Source organism: Rhinolophus sinicus, chromosome 14 (genome assembly GCF_057876585.1).
Source record: "Rhinolophus sinicus isolate RSI-liver-muscle chromosome 14, RSI-T2T, whole genome shotgun sequence".
NCBI classification, from domain to species: domain Eukaryota; kingdom Metazoa; phylum Chordata; class Mammalia; order Chiroptera; family Rhinolophidae; genus Rhinolophus; species Rhinolophus sinicus.
In genome coordinates, this window is record NC_142514.1 from 15,570,360 (window position 1) to 15,593,456 (window position 23,097).

Here is a 23,097-nt window from a genome sequence, read left to right on the forward strand (position 1 = left end):
CTTCTCAGCTTCCCCATCTGCAGAAGGGGCTCAAAGATGTCTGCTACACAGGTCGGTTGAGGATTAAGTGGGTTAATGCAGCTCAAGGGCAGAGCACAGTGCCCAGCATGAAGTAGGTGCTCAATAAACAGTGGTTTGTGGGGCCCCTCCTTCGGATCGGGTCCTCTTGAGACCCTGAGAGAGAACAAGGAAGATAGAATCTCCTGGTTTGACTAAGGAGGAAACTGCAGAGAGCCAGGTCCCTGATCTTCCCAAGAGGCTGCTTGCTGCCCCTGGCAGGGCAAGGAGCTGAACTGAGGGTCAGGCAGCCCTCCCTTGGGGTGCACAAGGAACAGAGGCTTATCAGGGACCCCTGGACCAGGGTCCAAGTCTTTCTGGCGGGGGTTGCAACTCTGTCTGGGCTGTCTTCGGCCAATTTTCCACGGCTCCTTGAAATGCTAACAGGAAGCCTGGACCTGCTCAGGCCTACGTTGGCCCCTGAGCTGATCCAACTCCAGGCCAAGGGTTAGGTGGGAAACACAGGCAGGGAGCGTTTGAGCTGTAAGACCTCAGAGATCTGGTGCAAGCATTGAAGCTGGGGTGGGGGGGTGGGGGGCACTTGCTAAGGTCACACAGCCAGTTAGTAGCAGGCCAGACAGCAGAGCCTGGGTCTTCTGACCAACAGACTGTTCCCTCCACCCTGGGAACGAACAGACAGAAACAGAACAAGAAGCGGGTTTTGGTGGGATTTGGTGGAGAGAAAGGTCAGCCTCAGCCTATGGATACTTGTGTTGGTCAAAACAGGGCATCTGCTTATCGCAGACCTGCCCAGGAGCCCAGAGAGACTGCAGTAGGCACTCCCTTCACCCTGGTGAGACCTCAGCCCCTCCTGTGATCCTGAAAACCTCATGCCGAGAGAGGCAAGGGGGCTGTCCCCCGTCACACCATAGGGAAAGACCGAGTCAGGAGTCCATCCCTGGCCAGTCCAACTTGTGGGACGAACACTGCTCTGGACAGCGTCAGACCTGGATTCAAATCCTACCTCCCCTACTGACGGGCTGTGTGATCTCGGGAAGCCCCTTGCCCCCCTGAGCTTCGGTGTCTTCGCCTGGTGGGGCTCATGCTGCCCCCTCACTGACAGTCAGCTCAGGAAGTATATGTGTAAAGGGTCCAGGGCCGTGCCTGACACAGAGTAGGTACTTTGTGCAGGTTTGTTCCATTTGAGAAAAAGGCAAAAAACACAGGCCGGGGTATAATGTGAAATAAGGAATCAGGAAAGGGCTGCGTGCCACTGTGTGATTTTAGGCGGCCCGCAGGCCCTCTGTGGACCTCAGTTTCTATATCTGTAAAATGAGGGGATGGGACCAAATTATTTCTAAGAGTCCTTCCAGCACAGAACACAGCCTCCCCTGACTTCTGGTTTCCTTCATCTAACCACCCTCGATGAGGGCACAAGCGACACCAGGGGAGGGATGGATTTAATTGATTTTATTGAGGTAAAATTCACATAACATCCAATTAAACCATTTTAATATGTATAATTCAGTGGCATTTAGTACATTCACAATCTTGTGCAATTACTACCTCTATCTAGTGCCAAAACATTTTCATTACCCCAGAGAAAACCCCATATCTGACGTTCCCCCTTCCCCCCTACCCCCAGCCCCTGGCAACCACCAATCTGCTTACTATCACATATTGTATGATCCCATTTATATGAAATATTCAGAACTCTGAATATTTCATATAAATGGGATCATACAATATGTGATCTTTTAACTTGTTAGCATATTTTTGAGATGGACATTTGGGTTGTTCCCACCTTTTGGCTATTGCGAATAATGCTGCTATAAACATTCGTGTACAAGTATTTGAGTACCTGTTTTCAGTTTTTGGGGGTATATAATTAGGAGTGGAAGTGCTGGGTCCTGTGTTTAATTTTTTAAAGAACCACCAAACTGTTCTCCATGGATTCACTTTTACCTATTTATTTTGGGGGTCAGTTTTATTCACTATGGGATCCCTGGCACCTAGTAGGCACTCAATTCAAATTTGTTGAAGGAATGAATCTCCCACCTTCTCTGCTTCCCTCTCCCAGAGCTCCATCACCTTGACCAGGGTCTGGGTGTCCCCTGGTCTAGTAGACTACAAGCTGCAAGACAGAATGATTGACATTTCATGCATCCCACTCGGGACCAGGCCAGAGAAGGGGCCCATTGCATCTCTCTTGACTTGATGGGGCTTGAGCTTCCGCAGGGATGGCCTGAGTTGTCGGTATCTGTAATCTGAAGGTGCCCCATGCGAGCAGCACCTGTGCTCCTACATGAGTCCCTCTCTACCCTGTCGGCTCCCCAGGCTGTGTGACCTTGGCTAGATGCTTTCCCTCTCTGGTCTCACAGCTCTCTCTGGGCCCCTGTGCGGTTGGGCCAGAAGCTGCACCCTCTCACGCCTGCCCTGACCTCTGACCTCTCTTCCAGCTCCATCAGCTGTGTCCATAATGCACCAGGTGAGCCGCACGGTGGACAGCATCACCCTGTCGTGGTCCCAGCCCGACCAGCCCAACGGCGTCATCCTGGACTATGAGCTACAGTACTACGAGAAGGTACCTGTGCTCCTGGCACTTTTCCCACCCCCACCTCCCTGAGGTCCCCTCCTGGGCTGGGGCCTGGGGTTCTACGGTCTGGCCAGATGAGTCATGCTGGTGAAGCAGAAAGAGCACCGGCCTCAGAGTCAGGCCACCTGGCTTGTGTTCTGGCTTCACTCCTCCTCGGCTAGGAGACCTCAGGCACCGGGTACCTTGACCTCTCGGAGCCTTACTTTTCTGGTCCAGCAGTGTCAGTAAAATGTGATGGTCACAGCCCTTTCCCTACCAAGACCCCTTCATCTTGACTTCAGTGGATCTGATGTTCTGAAAGAATTGGTTTTCAAAAAAGCTCCATTTATTAAGCAATAATTAGTCATTCACCCATTCTAAAACAGAGGAGAGCTTCTGTACGAGGTAAGAGGGTGGAGCTTCCTCCCGTGTCCTCCTGGTTCCATCTAAAACGCTTGTTTTCGTTTGCCTGAGTGCCCTTTGCATGGGGAGACAGTGGTTTCTCTTTAAGCTTTTAAATCAGACCCTTATAACTCCCTCAGGGATGTCTAGGAGCCAGGGAGCCAGGATTGGGAGCCACTGGTATAGTAGAAAGAGCATTGGACTAGGAACGAGAAGCCTTAGGTTCAAATCCCAGCTCCATCCATAACCGGCTGTGTGAGCTTGGGCAGGCATCCTTCTCTCTCTGAGCTTCAATTTCCTCCTGTGTCAAGGGCAAATGAGATCACCTCTCATGGAGGCTGTGTGGGTCAAAGAGAAAGAGCAGGTATCGTGCCCAGCACGGGGCCTGGCCCTCAGCAGAGGTGAGTGTGCTTTCCTTTCCTCCCACTTCTGCCCTGCCTGCTGCAATGTGCAAGGGCTACACGATGTATGACCAGGTAAGCTCAGCACATCTGAATATGGAACCTTGTAAAGTACAGGGCCCAGGAGTGGACAGAGCAGCTGGACATCAGTAGCCCAGGAAACTCTCTTTTGACTGGTGACTTTTCTTACCTGCTCCCTGAGGCATCAAATAGCCACAAAGTCTGCAGGAAAAGATTTGCTAGGCGCTCATTCAGACTGAGGTGTAAATGACGATGAGATGGGCTTTAGTTGAGGCCAAGCCCACTGGGACCCCTAATGACTGAGGAAGAGAGGTGGAGACAGTCCCAGCCAGCCCTGCCGGAGCCCCGCCTTCAGAGGCCCAGCCCAGCCCTCCCACTCTATTAAATGCTGGATCGGCCAAACTCTGGTGAATCTCAGGTTCATCAAATACGTCTGCAGCCTCACCCAGCTGGTTTATGATTGTTTGTTTTCTTGCTCATTTTCTCCTCTTGGCAATGCATTCGAGAGGCCAGGGACGACATCTACCCCTTTCACCACCTTCTCCCCAGCACCCAGTGCCTGGCTTCAAGGAGACACTTGATAAGTGTTGGTTGAATGAATAAGTGATAAATCCCTTCCCGTGACCTATTCTTCAAAGGTGGCAAGACCTTGCCTTATCTTTGCTGTGTCCCCCACCTGGCACACAGTAGGTGCTCAGGAGGTGTAGTTGGATAGCCTGAGCTGGGACGATGTGAGGAACATGGCTACGGGCGTCCCAAGTAGCCAGACCAGCTGTTCCCAGGCCCAGGAAGCCCCAGGCCCGACAGGAGTCGACATGTCCACCCCGTCTGGCGGGAACAGCTTAACAACTCAGAATTCAAAAAGGGGGGAAAAAACTAATTAAGAAGCTTTATGATTAAATGAAACTGAAAGTGTTTGTCCCCAAAGACCGGAGCGGAAATGAGGAATCCCGGCGCGTGTCCTGTCCACGTCCCATTTCCTACTGAGAAGGGAGGGGCTGGGGCAGCTGACGGAGGTGTGAACCAGGAGACAGCTCTGCCCTACTTTCTGCCACAGCCTGGGTATCCCCAGGCCATACTGGGGGTGGCAGGGCCAACAGGCCCTGCAGCAGCCACGGCACCCCCCTGCTCACGTTTCATGAGCGCTCACTATGTGCTAAGCCATCACTTCCATTGTCTCAGTCATCCTCACAGAATTGCTAGTCACCCCATTGGACAGGAGGGGAAACTGAAGCACAGAGACGTTGTGTAACTTGTCCAAAAGCAATCAGCTGCTCAGTGGCAGAGCAATGATTTGGACCTGTACTCTCCCTCTTCACCTGACTCTCCTGCCTCCCTGTTTTCTCCCAGGGATGCTTCTGGGATAACCTTTGACAGGACCAGGCTCTGATGGAGGATTTTAGGCATAAATGGCAAGAGAAGGGCAGGCCGGAGGTATGGCTGGGATGAGAAGTGTCCCTGCTTCTGTCAGCCCCTCCTCCCAGGTCCTGGGGTGCAGAGAGAGGCAGCTTGGTGTTTGCCATTGGGGAGATGGACACTGGTTCATTCAATATTTGCTGCAACTGGGCTGGACCCTGAGCTGGGTACCAGGAATACCAAGAGTAACCAGACATGCCTGGAGGCCTTCCTTTCACAGTCCAGGAAAAACAGTATCAGGCAAGATGTTATACTAGCCACAGAAGGACCAGCAAAGGTCCCATAGTGGCCCCAAGGAGGGGCCCATAATCCTGGCATGGGTGAGAGAAAGTCGTCATTGGGTGACATTAGAGCTGAGCCTTGAAAGATGCTAGGAGTTCACCAGACAGACAAGAGATGAGAGCAGGGGCAGGGTCATTCCGGGTGGCAAGAACAGCATGTGCAAAGGCCCTGAGGCAGGAATGTGCTGGCTGCACTCAGGAAAGAGAGAAGGTGAGTGTGGCAGGAGCAACATGAACAAGGGAGAGATCAGTAGGGGGAGAGTTTAGAGAGGGAGGCAGGGCGAATTGTGGTGGGTCTTCCAGGCCTTTGGAGTCTGGATTCAATTTAAAGTATGATGGAAGCCGTCGGAAGGTTCTGGAAGGATGTGATCTGACTCAGATTACTTTAAAGATTCCTGTAGCTTGTTATGTGGAGAATAGACTACAAGGGGGGTCCCGGGGACACAGGCAGAAACTGTACAGCGCCCTCATGGGACACCAAGTAAGAAATGATGGTGGCATAGAGTTGGAGAGCTGGCAGCAGAGATGGTGAGAAACTGACAGATTCAGACAATATTTTGAAATTCAGGAGACCAGGGAAGTGTGATGGATGACTCCCAGGAAATTGTGGTGCCTTTTTCTGGGGCAGATGTGGCTTTGTGATTTGTAGGTGTAGGTATGGTGCTTGCTGGGGGCAGGGAGGTGGAGCCAAGAACAGACAGAGTATGCAGAGGAGAAACAGAAGTGGAAGGATAGAATCCAGGAGAATGGCAAGATTTAAGGAGAGAAAGAACAAGGAGTCGGTGAAGGAGTTGGCGAGTGTCGCAAGAGACGCCATCAGAGGGGTAGAAGGAGAACCAGGAGCCGGTTCTGTCCCTGATCTCTCAGGCAAGGCTGTGACCTCCCAGCCACCAACCACCTCCACCTTCCTGGGTCAGCCCCGCCCTTGGGGGGGCTGCGAGTGGTGAGGTTTATTTCTGACAAGTCCACGGCCCGCTCTTACCTAACACTATGGAATCCTCCTGGTGCCTGCAATTGATTTCTTTAATGAATGCTCCAGGTCTTCAGGTAGTTAAGTTACATGCTCAGCCCTGCAGTCCTGGGTGAGCCCCACCCCCACCTCCTTTCCTTCTTTAGAAAGGGCTCTTTTGCAGCAGGCTCTCGGTTTGGCCTTTCCCCAGCTTCACTGGGATTTCCCAGCCTGCCCGGAGCCCAGAGCTGACAACCACTTTGCTGGAAGTCTTCTGGGGGCCGCTGACGAATGGTGTTAACCAGACCAGGGCTGGCCTTTCCATAGGTTCCAGCATCCTGGGAGGTGGCCTCCTTTGGCAGCTGCCCCAAAGCACATGGGTTCATGCTCCCTTTGGCTCCCTGAGAGCTCATGGGAAGCCACCTACAGCAGATGGGCTCGTGTGGGCCACATCGATTTATGTGTTTATTCAACAGAAATTTCTAGTTGGCAGAAGTGAAGGGAAAGGACATTCCAGGCAGAGAGAGCAAAGGTTGGGGGAGGAGGGGGTGCAAGAAAGTCCGGGCTGCATTCAGTTGTCACCCAGTGTACATGGAGCAGTATCTACATGGAGAAGTTTCTTCACTCATTCATTCACTTGTGCATTCATTCGTCCATTTAATGAACATGAGTGATGATAACCATGATGGTGATGGACAACATTTATTAAGTCCTTCTGTGGTGCTAGAGACTATGCTAAAGGCTTTACCCATTTTTTTTTTCCCTACTGAATCTCCACAAACACCCTGGGTGGCACATAGTGGTATTATCCCACTTTAGAGATGAGAAAACTGAGGATCATAGGACTTAAGAAATGCACCCAGTGCCTTATTGGCCCTTAGTCTCTGGGTAAGGACTCAAACTAAGGACCAGTGGATTTCATACTAAGTCTCTTGCCCTAACCCATTGATGCTTAATCCTTATTCAGATAAGAGTACTCTAGAGGTGAGGGTAGGGTGTGGGAAGGGGGGGGTTAGAGGAAAAGGAATTGATGACTCTAGAGCAGTTCCTTTGTGCCAGCCAGGCACTACCTGGTCAAGTTTTATCTTCACAACAAGCCTGAGCAGTTGGCATTTATTGTTCCATTTTCTGGAATAGAAAACAGGGTTCAGGGAAATGAAGGGTCTTTTGCAAGGTCCCAATGCAAGCAAGTGGAAGAACTGGCATTTGAAATGACTTCCAATCCCCTGCTCGGCCCTGTGCCCCACTTTAGAAAAAAGACCCACTCAGGTTGGTTCTTCGTTCTCCGGAGGCACCTACAACACTGGCAGTTACCTCCCATCTCCCTCATATAATCAGGAACTTAAAACTTCCAGCCTAAGAGTGCACTCACCCAGCCAAGCAGATCCCATGTTGGACAGCGACACTTAGTGGCAAAATCTGGTACTGCATCCAGGGTTCGTAGATTTTTGAATAGTCTAACAATGTTTATTCCTTTATGTCAGTAGTTAGTGAGCACCTACTGTGTGCTGAGTCTGGAGGTCCTGGAGATGAATGCAACCAGGTCCCTGCCATCAGGAAACTCACAGTCCTTAGAGAAGACAGACATGTATATCAGAATAATGGGTGGGAGAGGAAATAATGGACCTGCAACCTCTGGCTGGGACATCTGGGAAGTCTCCCCAGCAGAGGAGGTACTATGCTGAGTCTTGAATGATGAATAGGGAACTGCCAGGCAGATGAGGAAAGGGTATTTCAGACGGGCAACAGCACTTGCAAAGGCTCAGAGGGTCCAGAGAAAGTAAGGTTGCCAAATAAAATATATGACACCAGGGGTACATTTGAATTTTTAAAAATATTTTCTAGTATAAGTATATATCGAAGCTTACATGGGAAATACTTATGCAAAAAAATATTGATCTGAAATTTAAATTTAACTGAGCTTCCTATACTTTTATTTGCTAAATCCGGCAGCCCTACCAGGGAAAGGGGGCGCAGCTGCGTATGGCCGGAGCCTAGCGGACACTGAGCATGTGGCAGGAGAGACTAGCAAAGGGAGGGTCTGGAAGGGTCTGGAACGCGAGGCTAAGGAATACAGCCCGCACCCTGTGGGCGTAGGGAAGGTCTCTGCTGTTAGACCCTGAGCCCAGTACAGGGGAGCAAAGCACAGCTGCTTCCTTCTGTTTGCAATCAAGGGAGTGAGACAAACCTGGCCCCAGGGCAAGGGGATGTAATGAAACCCCATTCCTAATGGTGCCCACAGCAAGAGCCCCAGGGCTCAGAGGAGGGGAGGCTCACCTGGCTGCAGGCTTCCTGGAGGAGGAGGCAGGTGATCTGGCTCAGGAAGCGACTTCCTATCTCTGCTGCCTCCTGGTATGAGGGGAGCGGGGGAGGCACTCACAGGTCAGCCACTTCACTCGCCTCCATAGCCCAAGCTCTTTCTCATATCCTTGCCTTTGCATGGCTGAGCCTTGCCAGGAATGCCCTTCCCCTTCTTGGCCTGGGTGACTTCTGTTTGTTCTTTAAGATTCCATTCCAGTTCCCCCCGCTCTCCAGGGATCTTTCCTTGACTTCACCTGATATCCCCCACCTAGTCCAGGTCACATGCCCCTTGGCTCACCGTGCTTACCCTACCCCCGTCAGCATTGTATTTTATTTTAGTTTTATTAGTTTCAGGTATACAGAACAATGTAATAGTTAGACATTTACACCCCTTACAGTGGTAACCCTCCTCCCCCAATCTTTTACCCCTCGGATATCGTATACAGCTGTTACAATTCCATTGACTCTATTCCCTATGCTGTACTCCACATGCCATGACTATATATATATATATATATATATATATATATATATATATATATATATATATAAAATTATAGTTGACATTCAATATTATTCAGCTTCAGGTGTATAGCACAGTGGTCAGGCACTGGAAGCATTTTATACATGTTAATTCATTATAATCCTCTAACATCTCTTAAAGTAGCCATTCTTATTATCTCCGTTTTACAGATGAAGAAAAGGGGGCATAGAGAAGTTAAGGAGCTTGCCCAAGGTCACTGAGTTAACAGTAGTAGAGTCAGGATTTGAACCCAGGAAGTCTGACTCCAGTTGGTGATCTTACCCTCTATACTACAGTAACATTGTAATTACATTATTACAGTGTAGTTGTACAATTACATAATAACATTGTAATTACAATTATCTGCAATAACATTGCTCACACTGAATTTAATTGTGTTAGGGGACTGTTCAAGGGCTCCATGCATACCTGGCGTACATGATTGGCATGTACAATCGGGGTGCATTTCTCTAAGAGGTCATAGCTCTTCATCAGCTTCACAAAGGGGTTCATGATCCTCAGAGGGTCAAGAGCTCCACACTGTTTGTTTTTCTGAAGTGAGCCAGGGCCTGTGCTTTAACCTCTGTGGGTCCCCAGTGCCCAGCCCAGGGCCTAGTGCAAAGAGTGTATTTGGGGAAGGTTTGCTGGGCAGCTGACACATGCCCAAAAAAGCAGCAAGTAGGCTGGTGAACATCCGCGTCCAAGGTAACCACATCTCCACTCCCAGTGCAGCAGCTGGCTCTTGGTCCCTCCCAGACTCCTCGGGTGACCTCAGGAGGTCAGAATTGGCATCTCTGCATCTCTCAAATGAGGGAACATTAGGTCCTGGGTACCCAAAGGCATGGACACGAGGGGTGTTTCCTGCATGGCTTTGAGTCCCAAAGCAACCATCAACTGATACATATAACCTCGAGCATCATTTTCCCTTTGTGGACTTGAATTCTTCCCTAATTCAAGTGTGCTAAGGCTGAACAGGGATCCTTCCACTTAACCCATCAAGGCATGAGGCAGGGAGGGAGACGCAGAAGTGGATAAGGTGGGCCCTCTCCCTGCTGTCACCAAGAACTCACAGTCTAGACCTCAGGGTCTACATACAATGATCACTCAGTATATATGTGTATTAGTCAGCTGTTGTTGAGATGATGGTGTGAAACAAGCACTCCCAAAAATCCAATGACCTACAAGTGGCATTTCTCTTACTCAGATTTGTATCTGTGGGTCAACTGAGGTAGCCCTGTTTCATTATAGGAATTAGGTCAAGGTCTTTTCCACATGTTTCTTATTCTGGAACTAGCTAGCTCTTACCCAGGATAAGCCACCGCCCCTCCCCATGGCAGAGGGCAGAATCACAAAGCACCAAGCCAAATCAACAAGCACTTGTAAAGCCCCTGCTTGCATCACGTCCTGTAGAATATTCCAATGGCCAAAGGAAGTCACATGGACAAATTCAGCATCCATGAGGAAGCGAAAACACTCTGCCTTCTTTGGTGGGAAGTGTTGCGAAAGGTGTGGGTGTGTGATTCTGTTATGGGGAGGGGGAAATGCAGAATTGGGAACCACAGCAGTTCATCCGCCCAAGTGTCAGGAGTGGTCAGTGGGCTCTGGGCCCACTGTGGGCAACAACCTCTCTAACTGTCTTCTCTGTTCCTCGGCAGGATCTCAGTGAGTACAACGCCACAGGCATAAAAAGCCCCACCAACACGGTCACTGTGCAGGGCCTCAAAGCCGGCGCCATCTATGTCTTCCAGGTGCGGGCTCGCACCGTGGCAGGCTACGGGCGCTACAGTGGCAAGATGTACTTCCAGACCATGACAGAAGGTAAGCAGTGTCCAGAGGGCAGGGGGACACTGACTCCACAAACAGAACAAACTCAAGGGCCAGCATTCTCACAAAGTGCCTTTGTGCACATTAGGAAAGACACCCCTTCCTCTAGATGTGAACCCTCCTCCCCTCCTGGTTGGGAACTGTGGCGCACTGTACAAACTGCACAGCCACATATAGAGGCTCTGTATACGTGGCCTGGAAAGAATACGGACTCCTCCGTTACCATCATGTCAGCGAGGCCACTTCCTTTCCCAGGACTTCTCAGAGCTCAGCCCTAACTTGCAGCGTCACTCTGAGCAAGTCACTCCTAGTCCCTGATCCATCATCTTCTCCTCTATCACATGAAAGCATCGTATTCCGTCTGAGAAAGCAAGCCTGCTTTATCTGTGCGCTACTCCAATGACTTACAGTAGGATTGAGAAGAATTCTGAAGCCACTTCTGAGTTCAGCAGGAAGAAGTGCTGGGGTGGATTAATAATGTCTACCCTGGGCAAGAGAATGGGAGGTTACAGCCCGTGTCCTGGGTGTCTCCCAGTCTGAGACCACGTGGTCTCTAAGCACCCTTTCTTATCTAATAATCTTTGAGGGGCAGCATAGTTAGAGTCTGGGATCTTATGCCTGACAGATGGAAATTACACTGGTGATTCATCCCTAACTCTGTGGCCCTGAGCAACTCACCTTAGCTCTCTGAGCCTCAGTTTTCTCATCTATAAATGGGGAGGATAACAACTATCATCATTTTCATCAAACTAGTTTAAAGACGGGGTATAAATGGACAGGACCTAGCACAGGGCTGGAGCTAGGTCTCACCCATAGTTAGTGCTCATCAAAGAGTAGTTAAGGTCATAGCTGTCATTTGTGTGAGTCTGGGGGCCCTTTCACCCACCAGCCAAGCTCCAGAACAGCTTAACTTATGACCAGGCTCCTGCATCTGCTTCATCAGGCCTTGGCCTTGGCCTGGCTGAACATTTCAGAGGCTCCTGGACCCATGAATTCTTGTCTTATCACACTAATCCTCCCTCCTGGCTTCACTATCTCTTCCAGCACTTCCTCCTCTGTAAACTCCCTCTTCCTCGCAGCCAGTGTGTTTCACCTCTCTAAGCCCTCTTGCCTGTTGGATGAGTGTTACTGACGTGGGGGCTGGGGAACTGTCCCAAGATCCTTTCTTTATTAATTCAACAAATATGAGCTGGTGCTAAGGACCCAGAACCGACCCAGTCCCTGACTTCGACAAGCTCCTGTCTGATTATGGAAGCAAATGAGACTCAATCATAAAATGTAAAACAGTGATGGGGTTGATGGCGCTAATTCGGAGTGCATTTGATGCATTATCTCATTTAAGCCCACGACCTTGGGTCAAACAGACCTGGGCTCAAGTGTGGGCTTTGGCCACTTTCTAACTATTTAATCTGAAGCAAGTCATGACCTTGCTAAGCCTCAGTTTCCTCATCTGTAAAATGGGGTGATCATAGGCAGTGCATCACAGGGCTGTTCAGAGAATCAAGCAAGTGACACAACATCCTTAGCACAGTGATCAACACTTAAAACACTCAATAACAATAATAGTTAATATTTACTGAGTAGCTTCCTACTGCCACGTTATTCTACGTGCTTTACACAACAATCCTATGAAATTGGAATTATGATTCTCCCCAGATAAGGACAGTGGGCCCCAGAGAGAGGATAAGTCACTTCACGAGAGATCACAGAGATAGTCAGTGGCACAGTCGGGACTCAAACCCAGGGAGTCTGGCCTCAGAGTCTGTGCTTCTCCATGTGTCAGTTTATTATTGTTGATTTTCATATCACCATTGAGCTGCAGGTATTATGCCCATTTATAGATGAGAGACTGAGGATTAGAGCCGTTCATGGACTTGTCCAAGTTTACTTGTGAGTGAGTGACAGCCTGTTCTCCACCTGAGCATGTGACAGGTCCTCTGCCAGGGGCGGGAATAGAGCCTGGAGATCCCAGGAGACCCTGCGGGGTGGGGGACGTCAGGACTTCGGAACCAGCTGAGAACACTGCGCTGTGCTTTCTCCCCAGCCGAGTACCAGACAAGCATCCAGGAGAAGCTGCCACTCATCATCGGCTCCTCGGCGGCCGGCCTGGTCTTCCTCATTGCCGTGGTTGTCATCGTCATTGTGTGTAACAGGTGGGTGGTGCCCCTCCAGGCCTGGCTGTGCGTGCATTCAGCCATTCCTGAACAGTGGACAGAGGAGGCATTGCCGTCAGTACCAGGGACAGGGAGAGGCTTGGGCTGGCCTGGGGACCCTCAGCTGGCCTCCCACCACCTAAACGGCCGCCATTAGCAGTCCATCCCGGTGGGCTAGGAGTTGCCCTTGACCAGTCCACTAGTCAGGGAACTGGCACATTGAGACACTCATACTTCAGCCTGAAGAACGTCTCAGAACAGGGGGCAGGCGGCCTGCAGGATGCTAGGAGCTAAGGGGGTGGTGGAGAGGGAGTACAGGTCGCCCCACTTTCTGCACTGCTTGATGCCTCATCATGATCAGGGCGATGAGCAGTGTCAGATGGGAGGCTGAGGAGCTCAGGTAAGGCCCCCTGGCTGAGGTGGCCGGAAAGATGGAGAGGACACAGACAGGAGGAGGGGGGAAAGGCCACCCCAAGTGGCTGGCACAGCATGTGCAAAGGCAGGAGGTGGGCCCGGTTCCCTGACTTCTGCTGGGCATAATGCAAAGAGAGACATTCCTCTTCCTTAACGACGTCCCCACTTTAGAACACATTGAGCTGTAAGGTCAGATGGACAGAAGCTCCTGGGAGCCAGGGGCCATGGCCAGAGAAGATGACTTTGCTCTTTGAAAGGGGCTTGACTGGAGAGAGGACAGGGGAAATAGTGAGCCTGGAGTTGAAGTGGGAGAAGTGGGAAGGGATGGGTGGGCCGAGAAGGGTGAGGCTGCTAGGCCAGGGCCAGGCAGGGAGGCCTGTGGCAGGGGTGTGGTTTCAAGGGCCTGCCCACCCTCTCCCTATCACCTACATGGCTCCCAGCTCCCCGGGCGCCTCCAGGTGGCTCCAGCCCTTTGCTCTTGTTCCAGAAGACGGGGGTTTGAGCGTGCCGACTCGGAGTACACGGACAAGCTGCAGCACTACACCAGCGGCCACAGTACGTACACCCCAGGGGCGCCAGCACCCTCGGGCCCTTCGCGGGCAGTTCCCTGGCATTTCTCTAGCCTTCTTTCACTGCCCCTCCTTTGCTTCAGTGAGACTGAATGTCAAGCTGTTCCCTGAACATGCCACACTCACTCTCACCTCTCGGCCTTTGCACATGCTGTGCCCTCTGCCTGGAGCACTGTCCCTCCTTCTCTTTACCTGTGTAACTCTTCTCCTTCACGCCTCAGCATATGTTATACAAACCCCTCCGAGAAACCTTCCCTAACCCCCACCCCACCCTAAATTTAGGGCCCCCCTCTGTGCTTGCATAGCGCCTCCTTACCTGGCTGCACTGTGATGGCCCTTCCTTGTCACTCCAACATGATAACGGAAGTGCCTGGAGAGCTGAAATCGTGTCTGACCCTTGCCACTGCCTCCCCGCCTTCCCCCCCAGCATACTGCGCACACGTGTAGGAACTAGAAACATATTTGTAGAATAAATACATGAGCTGCATGAGATGATAAGGACCCCAGGCTCTGGCCCAGGAGGTGAGAGAGAAGGGAAGTGGGAGGTCCCCTGTCATTCCTTCTTGGTGACGCCTCTGGTGGCCACTCTCCCCCACCCACTGCCTCCATTTTCCCCACTGTCCCATCCTACTTTAGTCCAGGGCTTGGGGCACATTTGCCACACCCAGAGCAGCTGTCCCCTCCTGAAGGGCCCAGCAGAGAGAAAAGCAGGGCATCGATTTCTTTCTATCTGCCGCTGGAAGAACTGATAGTCTGTTTGGGGAGTGGGCAGGGGTGGCAGGAACCTTAGTCCACACCTCAGCTCACTCAGCAAACAGGAATTCCTAGTGGGTCCAATATAGGCTCTCAAACTGTGCTCAGCGGGATACCCTAGAGCCCTGCAGATATCCACTGGGTAAGGGGGAAGGGGGGCCATCAGCATATCCCTTCATTTGTCATATATTTGTTGTGGCCTACTGTTTATGGCAGGTACTATTATAGGTACTGGGAACACACAAGTAAACAAACCGAATGTCCCTGCCCTTGTGGAACTTATATCCTAGTGAGAGGGACAGAGAATTTTAAAAAATGCATGTAATAAATGAGTAAAGCATATGGTATATTAGAAGATAGAAGTGCCATGGGGAAAAAAAGGCAAAGTAGAACAGGGTGATAGACTGAGAGGGGTGGGGGGTCATGGTTGCGTTTTTAAATAGGGTAGTTGGGGTTGGCCTCCCTGAGAGGGTTTCATTTGAACAAAGATATGAAGGGGAGCTAGGGGAGTGCATTCTGTAGCAATCACTGAGGGAAGAGCATCGCAGGCAGAAGGAACAGCCAGTGCAAAGGCCAAGAGGCTGGAGTGTGCCTGGCAGGTTTCAGGAACAGTCAAGAGGTCAGTGTGCCTGGAACAGCGTGAGGGGCAGGATTTGCTGCAGGACTGGATGTGGGTTATGCAAGCACAAGTAGAGTCAAGGAATTCTAGATATTAAGCCTCTGGGTATAACTCAATTTTAAAGTAAGAGTTCCTGGGCTTCACAATCATTTTAGACATAAATGTAAAAATGATTAAACCATTAAAATTTCCAGAAGACAAATTAGGTAACTGTTTAACTGATACGTGGGTAGGAAAGGACTTTCTAAGAGTAAAAACAATGAAACATCACAAGAAAAAGGCAGACGAATGTAACTACACAGAAATAAAAATCACCTGTACATTAAACATAAGAGTCATGCATTACATCACACCCTCCTATTCCCCAAGTAATAAAATCATAATCATAGATGTAGCTAAACATACTGAGTGTGTTGTATGTGCCCAGAATTGTTTTAACGCTTTGCACGTATTTATTCATGTAATCCTTATCACTTCCCACTTTGGGGAGGAGGAAACAGACATAAAGAGCTTACACAGCTGCGCAGGACAGGAGCTGAGGTGCGAACCCAGGGTGACTGGCTCCAGAGCACACACTCTTAGCCACACGGAGGTGCTGTCTGCACCCAACTGAGCTAGAATACGAAGGACTTCCACACACTGTCACCTGGAGTCATTTGGGAGCATCACTATTCAGAGCGTGAGTCAGTAACAAGGATACAGGTGACAGCAGGGACTTAAGTTTAAAACAGACCCCAGCATCTGTTCATAGATCAACACATCTTAAAGTTCAAGCTCCAGTTCCCTGCGTCTGAGCAGGACTCTGTTTTTTTAAAAAGCACCGCCAGCCTGTGATCCCGTATCCAGCAGCAACCCTGTGTGGCCAGGACAGAGGAGGAAGCTGAGGCCCGGAGATGTGTGTGACTGGCTCGAAGTCACCCTCACAGGCTCATGTTTCCCGTCCTTCAGCACCTGCTGAAGGAGTACCAGGGTGTGTGATGCCTGGATATAGAGCCAGAAGGACTGACCTGGTTTCTCATTCCTACTCTGCTGCTGGCCAGCAAGGTGACCTTGGGGAAGTCATCGAACCTCTCTGGGCCTTGGCATCAGGAATGATACTTCTTTCAGAGTTGTGAGGGTTAAATAAATTAATGGATGTTAAAGTGCTTTGTAATAATAATAGCTAATGGCCAATTCTTCGTTATAACATGTGGCAATTCTTCAGTGCTTTCTAATTGCCAACTACTCTACTAAGCCGTCTAAAAAGATTCTTACCTAATCCTTGCCATCCCCTTATGAGGGAGGTACTGTTTATTTGTGACCAGTATTACTGGCGGATCCAGGATTCAAGCCCAGGTCTCGGAATATTTGGTTCCTCCTCCCTCATCCTCAATTTCCCATTTGGGTTCAGGATGGCAGTTGGTGGCCCTGACAATTCTAAATCACCTAAACCACAGCCCCCTATGTTCTGAAGACCCTGCCTGCCGAGGTCCTCATCCAGCTTCCGTTCAGCAAATGCCACTCTGGGAGCCAGGCCCTGTGCAAGGCTCTGGCCACGAGGAGCTCACCTTCGCTTCTAAGAGACAGGTGGGGGAAGCACCAGAAAACACTGGGAGCCTGGCGGTTACAAGTACAGATGCCACAGCCAGACAACCTGATTGAAACCCCCCTTCTGCCCCTTATTACCTGGGTCCATGTCCTCACCTGGGGCAGGTCATTTAACCTTTCTTATGCCTCAGTTTCTTCATCCCAAAAAGGGGGATAATATTAGGTTGAACCAGATGAAGTTGCCCTTTTTGTGGGTCAGAAGGTCATATAGTGACAATGTCATAAGGCCCAGCCTAATAATAGCATTTACCTGGTAGGGTTCTTAGGAGCATTCATTGGGTCAATGACTAGCAAGTGCATAGAACAGGGCCTGGTGCCCGGGAATCCACACTAAACTGAGCCAGCACTGTTGATGGTGTGGGGAATCCAAAGGGTCACGGAAGCGGGATCACTTCACTCAGAGCCATGCATTCCATAAGTGTTTATTAAGCATCTACTGTATACCACCTTCGCATACATACTTCAGAGAAAATATTCTAGAGCAAGGGCTCAAGGGCCTGTGAACATTCCAAAATTATATGCTGAATATGGGAGGGCACACACACACATAAATTCGTCAAATTCTCAAAGGCATTCATGACCCCAAACAGGTGGAGAGAGACAAGGCGGGCACAGCAGTGAGTGATGCTATTCTGTTATCCTTTCAATAAGCATTTACTGAGCACCCTCTGTGTGCCAGGCCCTGGGGTTTAGCATGAATGAAACAGACACAGCCTCTGCCCCCCTAGGGGGTGAAAGCGTAAAGCAAGCCCTCCCAGGCCGCAGAGTGTTCCAGAAAAGATGGAGGGGCCGTGGGCATGTATATCTGGGAGCCCTAATACAAAGAGGAAAAGCCATACAGACATCAGGGCTTAGGAATGGGTGTGGAGACAGGGCTGCGGGAGCTTAAGGAGAAAGCATAGGTCTCCACGGGAGGGATCCAGGCAGGCTTCACAGAGGAGGTGGCATTTGATCGAGACACAGAGGAAGAGAAGAGTGTTCCCGGTGGAGGGCACCACATGAACAAAAGCATGGAGGCAAGAAATTATGAGATGTGTCTGGGACGACTGGGTAAAACACTCCTTTTGCTGGCATGTAGAGCAGGAAGCTATAAGGGGTCCCATCATGGAGAGTGTGGAATGCCAGGGGAAGGCACTTGGCCTCTGTCCTGTAAGCGACAGAGAGCCCTCCTGGCCAAGGCCTGGGAACAGCATCTGATCGTTGGCAGCGCCCAAGGAGGCTTTGAGATTCTGCTGTGCTTCAGCTTAGCTCCCTGAGCTGACCCATTCCTGTCTCCCTCCCATGCTAGCAGAAAAGGCTTCCCCTAGTTCTATTGAGAGGGAGGCTAAAAGTCAGTCCCCAAGTCCCACAGACCAGGCACTGAGTCCGAGCAAGAAAGGGAGTGTCTCCAGGGAGCTGAAGCCCCCAGTCTGAGGAGGCCTGACTTGGGGAAGGAGTTATGACTGAATACGCCAGGAGGAGGAGGCAGGGCATGATGACTAAGAGTACTTGCCCTGGCCCTTGGCTTAAGTCTGAAGGCCTGGGTTCAAATCCTGGCAGTGCCATTTGCTCGCTGTGTGGCCTTGGGCAGATGACTTGCCTCTCTGAGCTGCCGTTTCCTCATGCATGAAATGAGAATAATGATTCCTGCCTCCAAGAGTTGTCAGGCAGAGGAGATGAGATAATGCATATCAAGAGCCTGGCACAGTGTTGGGCACAAAGGGCTCAGTAAGTGGCAGCTGCTATTCTTCTATCGCTGTCATCTGGATTCTGCTCACTTTACAGACATTGAGTGTCTACTGTGTGCTTTAGGCAGTGTGCCAGGGGAGGGAGGAATGAGAAAAGGTCACGTGCCCTCCCCCTCCTCCCAGGCTCTAAAAATCTAGAATGGTGGTTCTTAACCTCTTTGGGGGTCTTAGCTCCTCTGAGACTGCTAAAAGTTCTAAATCCTATGACCAGAGAAACAAAAATATGCTTATGTGTGTATATAAAATTATAAGAGAAAAATCTATCATACTCAGGGATGGATTTTGGAGAACTTTTACTTTCAACAATATTTCCAGAATTTCCAGACTATAAGTAGCATGAATTACTTTTCTAATTCAAAAAGGCAAAAATAATAAATGCATTCCATTTCAGGAGGTTACCAAACTCCACTCCCTGTCTCACCCCCAAACCCACCCTGGGACTGCCAAGCGGTTCACAGGCTCAAATTAACCCTGACCTAAAGGACTAGATGGACACCCACACAAATACTCCAAAATAAAGCTCATGTGTTAGAGCCATGGTTGGCAAACGTTTCTGTAAATGGCCAAATAGTAAATACTTTAGGTTTTGTGGGCCATATGATTTCTGTTGGAGCTACTCAATAGCATGAAAGCAGCCACAGGCAAAAGAATACATGTGGCTGTGTACAAATAAAACTTCATTTGCAAAACTTTACTACAAAACAGGCAGTGGGCCAGTTAGCCAGCTCCTGTATTAGAGGTTCCAACTCCTAGATTCCTGGAAAGTCTGAAACAGAGGCTGAGAGTGGTCAACTAACATGGCCAAGGTTTTGCAGCTCAGCAGGACTGACAACCCCTCTCACTAGCCAGGCAAGCCTTACTGTGGCCCAGGGACTCCAGCTCCCAACTCTGACAGCTACTGCCTCCAAAGTCATGGCTCCCAGACCAATGGGCAAGTGGGCAGGGAGCTGAGGAAGCTAGAGGGAGGCCTGGGCTGGGAGAGTCCAGATGGTCTGGATGGCGGAAGACTGGGTATCTGAGAGGGGTGATGTGAGATGGATCCCTTCCTTCAAAGCTTTTGCTGACTCAGTGCTGGGGTCAGAACTGGGTGTTTGACATCCAAGATACCTCCTTCCTTTCTGCACCAAAAAATAAAAATCCACACCAGATCAGGAATCAAATTAATGTCCATGTCCAGCCTCACACTGCTCACCAGGGAATTTGAGATCCAGACTTGGCTAGTGGGGGACCCAAAAGGTGGACTCGGGAGCCGTGGGTACTCAGATCCTGAAGAGACAGTCCTCAAAGCTCTGGGGCCTGCCTGGCAGGGCTGAGGCAACCAGAAAGTCTCCTGAGGAGAGAGGAGGCTTGAAATAGGCCTTGAAAGGCAGGGAGATCTCCTTAGTAGAAGCCCAAGGACATGGTCTATTGCCTGTTCTTTCTATATTTTTGTCCCAGTTCTTTCCCTTCTTTCTTGACTTTTTCTTCCTTTGCTTTGGACCCCCGATTCTCTATCACAAGAGTGACAAACCTATCTATCCTTTTATACCCACACTCGTAACAGACATCGCTAATCAATCCTGACAGTCTGTTAGCTGCTCCAGGAAGGCATTACTAGTCAATTAGAGTTGGAACAAGAGCTAGAACCTATTTGCTCTCCCTACTGAGCTCTCTGTTCCCCTCACCCTTCTACTGAGCGCAGTGCCCATCTGCTCACCGAGGCCCAGGGAGGTCAAGTGACCTGCAGGGGGTTGCCCAGTTCTTGGTGAGGGTGGGAGTCACATGGGAGTGTATTGCCCTCCATGGATGGACTGGCTCTCGCCTTTCCATTTGTCCACATCTTGAGTCTGTGCATGTGACCAAGCCTGGTCTTGTCCCCCAGTGACCCCAGGCATGAAGATCTACATCGACCCTTTCACCTACGAGGACCCCAATGAGGCGGTGCGGGAGTTTGCCAAGGAAATTGACATCTCTTGTGTCAAAATTGAGCAGGTGATCGGAGCAGGTAGGTGGCTGGTGCCCTCCCAGACCCCACGGCCTCAGCCACGGGTGGGGAGACTACCCCAGTATGTACTCCTGGGACAGAGGGTAGGATGGGGGCAGGAGCCTCAGAGGATCCTCCAAGGCCTGAGGGCTCAGCATGCCCACGGTAGAAGGGCCCTCCGAGGTCATCTCGTAAAACCACCTCATCAACAGGTGAGGAAGCAGGAGCATGGGCTGGGAAGGAGCTTACATGATAGGTCGGAGATTCAGCTAGGTCTGGAACCCAGGTCTCTGGACTCAGTCCGGTGCTGTGTCCTTCCCACCATTCATGCCATGGCCCCTCCCTCCATCTCCCCAGGGTCCCCTACATGCTCACCCCACTCCCAGCCAAACGCCACGGGATAGCCATGAAGAGTTTACTCTTACTCCCAGAGGTAGCTGGGACACCTTGGGGCTCCCACATTCTACAAAGGAGTTCTGTGTCCAAGAGGATGCGTTGGCCATGGAGGAGAAAAGGCTCCTGCAGGCCACAGGTGTAGAGATTACAGGAAGCAGGAAGGTGGCACTTCTACCTGGCAAGTGACATCCTGCCTCTCTCGGTGTGTCTGTCCCAGGGGAGTTTGGCGAAGTATGCAGTGGTCACCTGAAACTGCCAGGCAAGAGAGAGATCTTTGTAGCCATCAAGACACTCAAGTCGGGCTATACTGAGAAGCAACGCCGGGACTTCCTGAGCGAGGCCTCCATCATGGGCCAGTTTGACCACCCCAACGTCATCCACCTGGAAGGTGTTGTCACCAAGAGCACGCCCGTGATGATCATCACTGAGTTCATGGAGAACGGCTCCCTGGACTCCTTCCTCCGGGTAGGGCCATGGGTGGGGCAGGAGAAGGTGTGGTGGACATAGCTTCATACTGTCAGAGCCTGGAGGGGTCTGAGAACAGAGCTAGGTCCCGCATGGCTCGCCTGCTGTCACTTTCCATTCCCTTCCCCAGGCTTTGCTAATCAATCCCAGAAGTCTCTCTGACCACACCCAGGAGCAATCTCAGAATCCTTCTCAATGCAGGAAACCACAACCAGTAGATCAGAGTTGGCATACAACCTGAAATTGGTTGCTGTCCATGCTCTTAGCCAGCCTTCTCATTATGCACAACTGAGGCTCAGAGGGTCAAGGTGAGGGCCAGGACCGGAACCAGGTGTCTTGACCCCTAGTCCAGGTTTTTCACCAGATTTCAGATTTCTCCAAAGCTCTACAGGCCAAGGGGGAGGAATTCAGAGCAGAGGCCAACAGAGTAAGGTTTCAGGCCCCCTAAGAGGTCAGTCAACCAGACAAACAACGAGCACTGACTAGGAGTCAGAAGCATGCCATTGGACTAGCTGCCATTTAGCAAATATTTTTCAAGCACCTAGTCTGTGCCAGGCCCCTTCTATGCACCTTCTTGTTTAACTCAGACAGCCCCTGGGAGTTGGCTATAACTTACCCCCGTTTGACACACAGATGTGGAAAACGAGACTCAGAGAGCTTAGGTCACTTGTCCAAGGCTGCACAGTCAGCCAGGGGCAGAGCCAGAGTCAAACCAGCTGTGTCTGCTGCCAAGCCCGTGTTCCCTCCACCACCCTGAAACTGGCCTCTCTGGGCCTCTCGAACGTCCCCAAGCATCTGAGTCCCTCCCACAGGGAGCCCAGGCCAGGGTGGCAGGGTCCTGCTCTAGTTTCCCATGTGAGGATCATCCAGAGTCTGAGTCATATGTCGTTCCATTTACTCTGTGTTTTCTCTACTTCTCCCAAAGCAAAATGATGGGCAGTTCACAGTCATCCAGCTGGTGGGCATGCTGCGGGGCATCGCGGCTGGCATGAAGTACCTGGCAGACATGAACTATGTCCACCGCGACCTGGCCGCCCGCAACATCCTCGTCAATAGCAACCTGGTCTGCAAGGTGTCTGACTTCGGGCTTTCACGCTTTCTGGAGGACGATACCTCAGACCCCACCTACACCAGCGCCCTGGTAAGACAGGGGCAGGGAACACTGGAGTCATTGTGTCGGGAAAGAGAACACAAACATCCATTTCTCCTGGCAACACGTGGTCACCAACACCTGCGCGTGCCAAGCACTGTGGTGGGCCCCGGAAATACAGACATAAACCATGGTTTCTGCGCTCTTGGAGCTCCCAGGCTGGTGGGAACACAGATGTTCAGAGCAACACAGAGTGAGAGGGCAGAGGAAGGCTTGCTAGAGGGGGTAATAGCTGAGCTGAAAGCTGAAGGGCCATACAAGCTTGTCACACACCGTGTTCTCATAGCAAGGTGTGACGAATCCATACTGCAAGGGCAAAGGTCGTGAGCAGCAGTGCTGGAGGGTAGGCAGGGCCAGGTCTTGGAGAGCCCGAATGCCCATGCTCAGGACTGTCTCCTGAAGCAGTTAGGGTTGTTGAAGGGTTTTAAACAGAAAGGAATAGGACACAATCTCTGTCCTCAAAGCGTTCGGAGGTAGTACAAGTAGAGCCAGGCACGTAGCAAATCATCTGAGTACGGCTCTGCGTGAGAAGTGCCTCCCTGATGGAGAGATATGGGGCACAGTTGTAGCATTAAGGACAGTGAGCAAATCTCTGGGACTTAAGGAGACTT

At 50.8% G+C, this 23,097-nt stretch overlaps 1 protein-coding gene across 2 annotated transcripts in view; it reads left to right on the plus strand.

The window, feature by feature from the left end:
- Positions 1–23,097, plus strand: part of EPHB2 (EPH receptor B2) — a 180,655-nt gene that overhangs the window by 152,480 nt on the left and 5,078 nt on the right. Inside the window, exons 6-12 of one of the 2 annotated variants that reach the window (XM_088790467.1) lie at positions 2,457–2,581; positions 10,522–10,684; positions 12,735–12,843; positions 13,748–13,812; positions 20,374–20,496; positions 21,089–21,336; positions 22,262–22,477. In XM_088790467.1, coding sequence (XP_088646593.1) covers positions 2,457–2,581; positions 10,522–10,684; positions 12,735–12,843; positions 13,748–13,812; positions 20,374–20,496; positions 21,089–21,336; positions 22,262–22,477 — 1,049 coding nt within the window. Of the gene's footprint in view, positions 1–2,456; positions 2,582–10,521; positions 10,685–12,734; positions 12,844–13,744; positions 13,813–20,373; positions 20,497–21,088; positions 21,337–22,261; positions 22,478–23,097 lie in introns of both variants that reach the window. The other variant, XM_088790466.1, reaches the window with a different exon arrangement.